The sequence below is a fragment of the Periophthalmus magnuspinnatus genome, chromosome 21 (assembly GCF_009829125.3).
Source record: "Periophthalmus magnuspinnatus isolate fPerMag1 chromosome 21, fPerMag1.2.pri, whole genome shotgun sequence".
In the NCBI taxonomy this organism is placed as follows: Eukaryota; Metazoa; Chordata; class Actinopteri; order Gobiiformes; family Gobiidae; genus Periophthalmus; species Periophthalmus magnuspinnatus.
In genome coordinates this window covers 19,169,093-19,180,961 of record NC_047146.1, presented here as the reverse complement: position 1 = coordinate 19,180,961, position 11,869 = coordinate 19,169,093, and the positions used below count along the sequence as shown (strand labels likewise).

Here is an 11,869-nt window from a genome sequence, read left to right as displayed (position 1 = left end):
CAATAAAATAGATCAAATAAAATCGTTACACATACTTTTAAAATAAGGTTAAATATGAAGATATGAAACGTAGGCCTACATTTAATTAAGCATGTCGGGCATACAATTTAATATCAAGTAAATATTAAATTGAGTAAACACAATATTGCAATGAATATATTATCGAGTACTCTATTATTATTATTATTATTATTATTATTATTATTATTATTATTATTATTATTATTATTATTATTATTATTATTATTATTATTATTAAAAGCAAATATAACTGATTTTACATCCACATACACTGATACACACTAGACAGCAACATCTCACGATTGGACTACAGACCATGAAAGTAGACGACGCATGGCTCTTGCATGGATCTATTTAAAAAAAAAAACTGGATGTTGGACGCGTCTACTGACCCGTGAAAAATCTCGCGAGACTTCCCTTCCCACGTGTAGTAAACAAGAAATATGGCGGCGGTACAGTTCTGCGGAGAGTGGTTCATCTGTAGCTGTGACAAGAGGCTCCTGGCGGTCCACTGCGGCCAGGACAGGTGGGCTGGTCACCGGTGACACGGGACAAGAGCGGGGAGGACCGGAGACTGCGTGATCGGGTGGTTTACGGGATTTGGCTGTCATAAAAAGACGTAGCTCTACATCGCGTTCTTCATTCACTTAGTTAACACGCTTGCGGTAACTTCGGATCTGTAGCCGTAACTGCCAGACTGACAAACAGACGTTTTAATCACGATATAATACTTTTTTAACACCGAATAATGTTTATTTAATTTCATAATTTGAAAGTTGCTCTACTTTTCTTTTCTGGGTTTCTGGTTTGGCCTGGCTGGAATGGCCTGGCTACAATGTCATTAAACAATCCGAAGGTTGGTGGTTTGAATCCTGCTCTCGACATACAATAAACATAGGTAGAACGGTCGAACTGGTGCAATTCCAGCTTCCCCAGATGAATGCTGTTGTGCCCTTGGGCAAGACACTTAACCCACCTCGCCCCCAGTGTCTGCGTACACTGGTGTTTGAATGTGTGTGTGAATAGATGAATGAGTGAGTGGTTCCTTGATGAGTGCTTTGAGTGCCTTGAAGGTGGAAAAGCACAATTTAAAATGTGTCCATTTATCATTTACCATAACACTCCATGGAGACAAGCAGGGACCAGACCATAGTGCACTTTTAACATCTGAACATTAAACTGTATAGCATTGTGCATTAGTGAACTGAAGTGCATTTGATGGGTTTTCATGTTTTCCTAAGTATGACTTGGTTTGGTAGGATACTACCTGTGCTAAACATTTATCATTGTTTTACACCAGTTAAGTGACAATTTGTGGGGAAAAAAGCAGAGAGGAAAAGTGCAAAAATACAGCAAGCAGCACTTAGTTCTAAAACAGAACTCCTCTTTCATCAACACAGAAACTACATCCAAAATGCAAAGACAATTTACTCACAAAGAAGACATTTTTCTGACAGTTTAAATCATTTAACAAAATAAAGGCATTGTCATTTATTTTTATCTATCTAATAATAACTATTGTGTGATTTAGATAAGTTTCGGCCCTTGTTAATATTATAGTTGCTAGAGAACAGTTATGGAATTACCTCCACGTATGTCACATCTGCTGCCTTTGTCCAACCAGGAAGTAACATTATAAACTAGAATTACAAAAAAAATAAGCAAGATTTTTATTAAAATCTTAAATGTCAGTCTAAATGAGTAGTCTAGCCTGTCATGTGTGCATAAACTTATAAGTTTGGCATTCCAAGCAGAATAAAACCTGCTTTGTTCCATCCATGTTTACCCCTGGTTTTCGTCTTCAGTGCTCCCTTTCAGTTTGACTGTGGTGCTGCAGAGAAGAGGCCCAAGAAAGCAGAGGCTGACAGGTGAGTACGGCTTGCAGACTCCCATACACCAGTGTTGGCATTAGTCATTAGCCTCTGGTCTGACTTCTGTCTGTGTGCCCAATGAAAACACAAACAGTGGAGAGCATGAGGGGGGCAGTGACCAGATCCTGGCCATAGCAGCATCTGGCTCAGGGACACTGTTGGCCCTGAGTGATGACAGTAAAAGACTGGTGCTGTTGAGGAGGGACCCCACCTGGACTGTACTCAGTGTAAGGTAAGTAATGTCTTTTCCTTTGTTTAAAATTTGTTTTTTATCAGTGTATCCTAATAATACTACTACTACTATGGTGCCCTTCATAGTTTAACTTTTGCCCCACAGTTAAAAAAGAAACTAACAAAAAAACTTGTCAAATTATTTATACTTTATGCCTGTGGCATTGTCTTAAACATATATCAGTAACTGTACTGTACCTGTATGTAATAATTTTTTATCAGGAGAGCCAAAAAGTCACATTGTTCTCCATGTATTTTATTGAATGAAAGTATTCAAATAGGGATTGCTCGTGTCACCATGTCTCAGTATAAACTTGTGGGAAACACCATGCCATTATGTGTAATTCGATCTATGGGTACACATTAGGGCTGTAAGATTATTCACAATCTAATCAAAATCGTTCGTTTGAGTGGACGCATCACGTTTCAGCACATGTTTGTACAAATAGTTTAGATTTGTACAAACATGTTCTGAAATGTGATTCATGAATTAGTTTGTCAGTCTTTTTGTCAATTCTTCTAGATGTGTTCGAGATGTGAACTTTGAACAGAATCACATTATTAAAACATAAATCGCAAATCTAATCACAATCACAATGCCTGTCAAAAATGCTGCAAGATTTTTTTCTTGTATTTATTCCTCATTGATGTCAGTTTTTTCTTTTCTAAAACAAATAAAAAACGTCTCAGTTTGGATTTCATGAATATAAACAATACAGATGTTTAATCATTGCCATTTAACACAAAACAAGCCCAATGTGTTCCTCCAAAGCTCCAAACCACATGCTATTACTGACAGAGTATTTGTTGGAGACCTCTCCATTAAAAAGACCCAAGCTGATCATTAACAAATAGAAATCACTGAATCTTCACCTCAGTCTTTATCTCGTCAGGCAAGATTGAGAGTTGGATTAGTTAGTATAAATAAATAGTTAAAGTGATATTAACCATGAAAGTGGTCAACAAATCTACAATCTGACAGTGAGAAAGCAAATGGAAACACATCTGACTTAAGATAGTGGGCTTTACATAGTGACCATAGTTCAGATCAGAGAGAGTCCTTTTAGGTTTAAATCTACTGGATTTCAGCATTGAAACTGGCAACATAAATGAGAGACTCATGTGAGGCTCTGATTAGATAATCGTCTTGAGAACCAAAATACAAAATTATAACAAACAATTGGCCATCATGTCCAATGTTTTTTAAGCTTTACAGAATTACAATTGTTATCAGTAAAAGTTATATTTGATTTGCACACAGATTTGACTCTTATCTGGGGACATAGATACGTCATGTTTATAAAATTTAACATACTGTCCGTGCCGTGTTGCTTTTACCAGAGTTTTTTCCTTCTCTTAAAAGTTAAGAAACCGTGAGAACTATCTCCTCCGATATATTCCCATATGTCTGCTGACTTCCCTTCCTCTCTTGTATCAGGTGGCTGGCTCGCCGCTGCACAGCTCTAGCCTTCACCTGGGCAGAGGACTCCCTGCTGGTGGCCGATAAGTCTGGAGACGTGTACAGTGTGTCAGTGAAGGAACCTGCTCGGGAGCCCGAGCTGCAGCTGGGACACCTCTCTATGGTGTTGGATTTGGTGAGGAGGACCACGCAGAGCATGCCCTGTCAACATAACTCATTTTGAAACACTATATAATGCTACAGAAATATATCTATGTATAATATGCAGCAAATAAATGACAGAATTAAGCAATAATTAGCCCTAGAAATTACATATTCAACCGTTGATAGCTCAGATTTCATCAAATAACAAAAATCTTTCCACATTTGCAAAGAAATTCTACACACTACAAATATGGAGCCCAAAAATGTGTTCAAGCTTTCATTTATTGATCGATATAGTAGTTACTGTGACAGAGCCCCCTTTGAACACATGTCTACTGTGTGAGGAACTGATGTCTGACAGGGTACCCCAATGGAGTCCTTTCACAATGCTGTTTTTCATTCATTCACTGATACCCTAGTCAGTGGCTGTTTCTATACACACTAAAATCTGATCATGATCTGATTTCTGGAATTATCAGATTATTGAAATGTCATGTGAACAGTTTTGATGTGAGTATGTGTGAATTCTCTGATGACCCTTGTGCAGTCTGGTGACAGTGTTTTTGTGTGCAGACAGTATCTGTGGACGACCGCTTTATTGTGACATGTGACCGAGATGAGAAGATCCGAGTGAGCTGGTCCAAGTCTCCCTACAACATCCAGTCCTTCTGCCTGGGCCACCAGCAGTGAGTGTGATCCACAGAGCTCCTCTCTCTATCATGAGGAGATACTATGAAACTGGTTGAACATAGTCAGGCTTTAATTCAGAGAGCTGGCTTCTCAAAGCCTGAACCTTAGAGATAAGTCACAAAGTGTGCCTCAGTGTGTGTTTCTGAGTCTGTGCACATTCATGGGGAAAGGGGCACGACACATATTTACCATTACTGCTCATGTGAATTGGCTTCTTGCAGATCTTGACAGGTGCATTGTATTATATTATTACTGTAGCTTATACATTGGAAAAAGAAACATGTTTGCCCACTGCTTTATGCAGCTAAATGCATATAGATCTAGAAAAGACCATACGTTTACTAAATATGCAGTGTGCTGCAGGGCGCAAACTAACCAGGCACCAAGGGGGGTTTTCCCAAGGCTATGGGAGGATGAGTGGCGTGATCTGGCCTGTGCATATGATGGACATAAAACATGAAGCTGGAGACGCACTTTTTCTCCAAGGACCAAAGAAAGCAATCTTGTAAAGGACTGAAGAGCAGTGTGTAAGAGCGTCCCCTCTAGTGAACACCTGAAGAGACACCAAACCTCTGTGTGCATGCTCGTAACTGATGAAAACAGAAAACATGTCAACAGAGAGACACATCTGATCTAAGTCTTAACTCAATCCAAGGTTTGGGGTTGACTAAACCAGCTTTGTCAGGCCCATAGTCAGGCCCGTGGAGCCTGGGGTCCCACTGTTCCTGTTCTGTGTGTGTGTGTGTACGTCTCTAAGCTGTGTGTCTGTGTGTTTGTATGCAGGTTTGTCAGCACCCTCCTGGCCCCCTCTGGAAGCCCCCATTCTCTGATCTCAGGCTCTGGGGTGAGTACTGTTCTGCACCACTTTTCATTTTGACAACTCATTTTAATGTAGCTGAGTTTTTGAGAGCCTTGTTTTGTGGGCAGGTATTTATCATATTGTGGGGACTAAAATCCTTACACACTTAAAAAAAATCAGCTCCTCTGGTATTATTTTTAGATCAACATGGTTTAAAGGTGAGATATGAGTTGAAATAATTTAAGGTTAGGAGGAGAAGTATTGACTGGTTAAATTTAGGATCAGTGTCCAGCAAATGAATGGAAGTCAGTGTAATGTCCCCAAGAAGCTTTTAAACCTGTGTGTGTCTCCAGGATGGGACAGTGCATCTGTGGGACATAGACACTGGTCGCAGCCTCCAGAGCGTGGAACTCAGAGGACTGCTGCAGCCCAGAGAGGAGGCTCCAGACCAGGTATATCACCGTCCAGTTCAGTCTTATCTTAAACTGCATTAAAGACGGCAAAGATATGACAAGCAGAGGGAGGCTGTTCCATAGTCTTGGCGCTGCAGCAGAAAAGGCTCTGTCACCTCTGGAGCTGGTCAGCTGACTTCAGGCCTCTGTGTGGATTATAGGGCTGCAGTAACTCCCTCAAATAAAAATTACCCCTAGAGTGCAGACATTTAAACACAATCAGTAACATTTTGAATTTCACCCGATGTAAAACAGGGAGTCAGTGCAGGTTGCCCAGCACAGGCGTGACTTGCTCTTGTGTGCTTTTCCAGTTTGAACATAGAGTCCACAGTCATCCCAAGATTCTTCACTGCAGGGCGACAATAAGACAGAGGGCCAATCACACTGCTGTCCAAGCAGTGGCTTAGTTTGGCCAAACCACATTCTCAGTTTTAATTTCACTTAAGTTCAGAAAGTTTGTGCTCAGCCAAGTCTGCACATCTCTGAGACAGTCCTGCAGAGCTTTGATTGTGGTCTGATTGTCATTGGCGGTCAATGGCAGATATATTTGAATGTCATCTTCAAAACAATGTACAATGACATTGTGGTTTCTAAAACCATCACCCAGCAGAAGCATGCACAGTGTGAAGAGGGTCGGCGCTGTAGAACCCAGGGGCACACGGTACTCTAGTACTGTCCTAGGGTCACAGACACTTATTGAACATTGAAATGGTTTTGCAACAATAATCCCATTCATAATAAATTTGTTTAAATTAGTAAGTTTAGTTTCAGTTATTTCACAAATAAAAAACAAAAAAAACAACAAAACTTTAACATTGAAAGAAAATGGCAAACATTTCTTTTTATTTTCCCTTTTTTTGACAAATTTACACTCTCCCACAAGTTTTAAGTTTATTGATAATTTTTGTAAATATTTCTAATTATGATTTTGCATGTCTTCTTAACCTCTTGTTCAGACACCACCTCTTTAGACTGTAGTAACTAGTACTGAGCCTCATTTCCACTGGTTCGCCTTGGAGAGGAACGGGATTGTCTCCACTGTCTTAAAATAACAAAACATGATTGGACAAGAGAGAATGCAGACTCAGGCCAAAACAAAAAGTCAAAAAGAATAAACATGAAATCAGAATCTCTTACCAAATGCTGACTTGATTTTGTGATAAACCACTGTAGTTCCACAGATGGCAACTTATATATTGAGCCGACATGTTAGCAAAACAAAGATATCAAGTTGGCAACAAATGTTTCCTGTTTGTCGAAGCACTCTCTAAAATATTATATTTCCAGTATATAATACATCTAATTTGAGCCAACCCCAATGCATTACATAAAGAAAGGTTAAAGTGCTTTGTAGAGTTGCAGAGAAATGAAAAATACAGAAAAAGTTGACGATAAACCTGAAGGCTCTCCTAACTGCTTACTCCCTTTGTGGGTATTGTTATGTTATGTTGTTTGTGCAGAGGTTGACAGTGAGCAGGCTGCGCGGCTCTCCAGATGGGTGCCATGTCGCTGTTCTCTGTGAGCGGTAGGTCCAATGCTATTTTTCTGACAAGTATAAGAATTTATTCTTAATTACAAGATATTGGACATTTATTTATGTTATAATTTGGTGTTTTGGTTCTCAAGATGATTATCCAATCAAAAAGCATGAGTCTCATTTGAGTTGCCAGTTTCAATGGTGAAATCCAGTAGGTTTAAACCTAAAAAGACTCTCTGATATGAATGTATGTGCCGGGGTTTATGTAGTGACTAATCATTAATCAGTGCTAGTGCAGCTTCTGCAGCTCAATGAGTGAATTCTGGAGGTTCTGAGCTTTCACATGAGGCGTGGCCTGTCCATATACTGAGAATGAGAAAAATTTGTATGTGTCCTCTATTTGCAGGTTGGAACCCAAGTTCAGTTGTGATTGTAATTCCTTTGTTAAAAAGTAAGAGTGCAGGCTACATACAGTTCCTTTAAACATGTCCAGAAGCATTGAAATTTGAGAGAAGATTAAAAGATGAACTAATACAAGAAACTAGGGTGGGTGATATTACTAAAACACAAATATGAATTTGTGTGTCTCAGGGTGAAGCAGATCCAGTTGCTGTCCCTGGAGCAGACTGAGGGGGGCACTGTGCTCAGACCTTACAATCTCCTGCCTCTCAAACACTACCCCCTGGATGTGACCTTTGACCCACAGGGCCGACTCTGGGTGCTGCTAAACTGTGCGGAGCAGCCTGTGGAGGTCTACGCACGTATGCATGGGACCTATGAGCAGGTGTGTACTGTCTGGTTGATTATAGTCATGTTTGAATGTGCATCACATCCTGACCACACTGGACCTCCACTGCTCTGGTGCCTGGTCTCTGGATCTGACCCTACCCTGGCCTGGACAATCGTGTCTAACCCACAAAGCCACATACACTTATTATTGTTGTGATGGTGCTCTGAAGGGGGCGTGACTTAACGCAGAGAGCAATGGGAGGGGAAACTCAGAACGTCAAAAACAACAATGTTAATATGTTGTTTTTGGAGAATATAGCATTTCTAAAATAATTAAAGGTAACATGGTTATCGAAATATGTTATGATCTCTGGGTGCAGTCCACAGCTATATTTTGCATTTGAACACAAGAGGAGGCTGTGAACTCAAAGTTGAGGTAAACCTGGATTCTCTATGGAACTGTGAACGCCCTCATGTGGAACAGCCTGGAAAGTTACTAAGACGCTTGAACATGATCATCACTCTGGATCATCATGTCTATTTGCATCATGCAAATAGATCATAAAGCCCCATGGAGCACACCTAGTGTTTGGGCCAAGCATGTGCACGCTTATTTATCAAATTGTTCTTAGCCTACAGGGTTAATGTTTGATAATGACTTTTACAGTGTACAGTAATTCATTAAACTAAACACATCACCGGACATATCATCGTGGCTAATACATTAACATTCCTGACGTCACCGTACTGCGTTTATAGGAACACTGGGTCACTGTTTACTGGAGGAAAACTGCTCTTGTTGTTGCTATTCTAGTTTGGCTTGTCTCCAGAAAGAATGCATGCACATAAAAGGTCAAATTTTTATTGACACAAATGCTAAAATATGTATTTCCTTTTAGACAATAAAAAGCAAAAAAAATAACATAACAATGCATTTTAGAATTCATCCTAGGTGAAGTGGAAGTGCTCTTCAAGGATAAGGCCACTTATCATGGAACAGAGATTTAGCCTGGCACATACTGATGTGAAGATGTGAAAACTGAAACAATCCAAGGCACTCTTGTGTAGAAAAATCGCAAGTCCTTTATTGAGACATGGAGTAACCTACGTTTTTCCTAACTGTCTGAAGAGTGCACCAGGTGACTACCTTTTATTAAGGAATGTGGGATAATAGACCACAGACATGTGACCCAAAATACCAAATATATATTCAAGAAACAATAATAAAAAATAAGACATAATGCATTATATACATAATAAAAATGTGGATAGAAAATGGCAATATTGAAACTGACTGTGAGGCTGTAAATAAGAGACTGTAACAGCGCGCAAAGACATCATCAAGATCGACTAGAGTTCAGAACCATGAAAGAGCAGTTTATAAAAAAGTTTATGACCTCATTGAGAGCAGAAAAATAGGTAGCACCTAGGTTGAGTATTTCCTTTTACTAGAAGAAAGATCAGACTCTAGGTGAGGGGATACGACAGATGCCCTCCCATTGGAAAAGATAACATATTGGTAAGTATTAAAGGGTGGATGGGAAATGGAAATTTAGTATTTTGTGCAGTGAAGATTGTGTGTCTGATTTTTTTTTTTTTTTAATGAAAGCTTGTGGCTACTTGTGCACTGCCTTACCTCATCTCAACTCCATATTCACCTCTGATTGGTCAAAGAGCCTGTTTCTGATCTTAAAGGCCCCATGTTACGTTATTTTCTGATCTAAGTTCTAATGTTTCCCCACTGTTCCCTGTTAAATTTAGTCACAGGGTGCTAATGAATGGCATCGAGTTGCTTTTAGAGTTTTGTTTTTTTTTCTCTCTTTGAATAAAATCACAGACAATGATTTATCTTAAAAATTAGATTAAACATTAGTGACTCTTATCTGGCATATTATTTTAAATACCTTAGATTTTGCTATAACTCTGAAATATCTGGCCATTTGGTTTACTTTTCACCTTCTTATATGATCAAAAAAGGTCCCTGGAGATGTTTATGAAAAATAGACTTTATTATTTAGCCTTGTACCTATAACCTTTGCTGATATTGACAGTTTAAATGATGTGAAACTGATAAAATATATCAAAAAACTCGATGTGCTGATTTAGCTGCCAAAAGGCAGCCACACTCATTGTAATAAACACAATAAAACACTGCTTTAGCTTAAGTTTCTGATTTTATTTTCTACAGTAGGCGTTTCTAAGTAGTCAGTTAATGTTAAGCAGATGAACAGTGTTTAGCATTTTTTCCAAACTACCCCTCTCTGTGTAATTAATAGACTATAATGCTAATGACAATACACAAACACATTGTGAGATAGTGGTTGAATCATTCAAATAAAACCAAATAAGAAAAACAAGATATGAATGTATTGTTACATCGATATTAATTCATGTATGGCTTGATTAGCTTGTACCCAGTTTAGCTGCAGAAATCCACTCATCTTGTGAATCAGGAGTTTTGTAAATCTGTCTCAAAGACTCAGGTTTTCTTCTACACTTGATTATGTGTACACCCCCCTGCACAACAATAATCCACAATGTCTGAAACTCCGACTGAAGTGTATATGTCCATGATCTATTTCAGGTGGACACAGAAAGTCCAGAAGTGTCCCGGGTGACCACAGCCCTCACACCGCTCTGGGACTCAGTGGACGGTGAGAGACACACATGCACCATAGCAACCTTTTGCACTTCCTGGGACTTTCCTTTAGGACCACCACCTTTTGACAAGGTTTTGCATTTAAAAACCTTCTAGCAGATGCGTTCACGTCAGTTACATTTTCACCAAAATGGTTGTGCTCTAACATGTAGCTAACTGGAGGCACTGCTCTGTCTGAAGCTCTGTTACTCAAGTTAGACTGTAATCTGATCTTTGTTTTATCACAATCTGACCATGAAGAACTGACTTAGCTGGAAATACAACAGGTGAGCTCTCCCCTTGTAGCTGAAACACCTTAACAGGACCATGAACGCTCGTAGTGATCACAGGCTCCTGAAAATGTCCTGTTTTCAAGCCATCTAAAAACTTCGGGCTGTGTTTGCTAATGTGTGCATTGTGTCACCATGGTAACTGCTTAACATTCCACCATAGACATACATGCAATAGAGCTTCAGTTGTTCTTATGTGTGGGTTCCTCTCTTGTTCCAGAGGGTCAGCGCAGCAGCAGTCGTCTGGAGCACCTCTACGTGGAGACCTATGACAATGTGAGCGAGTACATGAAGAAGAAACAACAGCGTCTGGAGCAGCAGAGCCAGAAGAGAAGCCAGGACCAGAGCTGGGATCATAAGCGGCCCAAAAAGTCCAAGACAGAGTCCAAGACAGAGACTAATGGATCCTGATGGCATCCTTTACCTATACACACAGTTCATGGCAGATTTAATTTTTTAAGTTGTCTTTTTAAGTTTTGAAATAAATTATCAACAAATCATGTATTGAGTGTGTGTCATTTCTATCTCTGTGATGTTTTGTGACTAAATTGTCATTGTAATTCCTCATTTATCCAGGAGTGGTCTAAGGTAGAAAACCTTTGAGACAGTCATCTGTTTTTGTAATCAAGACAAACTCCCATCTAAAAGCTTTTTTCAACTTGATGGTACTGATTTGCAGTGGTGAAATGTAGCAAAGTAAAAGTATTGTTTTATTGTCTTTTAAAGCTAAAGAGTGTAGTCTAGTGGTATCTATTTCCCCAGAGTTTGAGTGTGATGTTTAAGTAGGACGGGTGTTTGAAGTAATGCAACTGTATTTAAAACTATGTAAAACAAACACTTGTCTTTCCTTTTGTATTACAGGATTAGGGGCTGCAAGGTTTTGTAAACTCTGAATTTGTTACGTTGTATTTTGTATATGTTAAGGTTATGTCTCTGTCTGTTTTTACAAACCTCTGTGTGTCCTAGATATTTTAAGAAATTATTTTTAGCATTTTAACATTATTAAGAGTACCTTCGATCACAACTATATTTAAGCACTAATTATACATAGATTAAATGTGTAACAGTACTTCAGTACATTTTAAAAGGAAACTTTTTACATTTTCT

At 39.1% G+C, this 11,869-nt stretch overlaps 1 protein-coding gene across 1 annotated transcript; it reads left to right on the top strand.

Moving 5' to 3' along the window:
* The first annotated feature begins 451 nt into the window (after positions 1-451).
* On the top strand, positions 452-11,262 carry wdr4 (WD repeat domain 4). The gene is made up of 11 exons (XM_033987027.2): positions 452-547; positions 1,827-1,889; positions 1,987-2,124; positions 3,562-3,718; positions 4,261-4,373; positions 5,161-5,221; positions 5,530-5,628; positions 7,089-7,153; positions 7,697-7,889; positions 10,419-10,488; positions 10,983-11,262. Exons 1-11 carry the CDS (start codon positions 465-467, stop codon positions 11,171-11,173), a joined length of 1,233 nt encoding a protein of 410 aa, XP_033842918.1. The 5' UTR covers positions 452-464; the 3' UTR covers positions 11,174-11,262.
* The last annotated feature ends 607 nt before the right edge of the window (positions 11,263-11,869 follow it).

Bases quoted from the DNA above. Each gene is read 5' to 3' on its own strand.
- wdr4 (XM_033987027.2), top strand. From the start codon at position 465: ATGGCGGCGGTACAGTTCTGCGGAGAGTGGTTCATCTGTAGCTGTGAC. The intron at 5,629-7,088 runs GTATATCACCGT...TTGTTTGTGCAG, and splicing joins GAGAGGAGGCTCCAGACCAG to AGGTTGACAGTGAGCAGGCT. The intron at 7,890-10,418 runs GTGTGTACTGTC...GATCTATTTCAG, and splicing joins TGCATGGGACCTATGAGCAG to GTGGACACAGAAAGTCCAGA.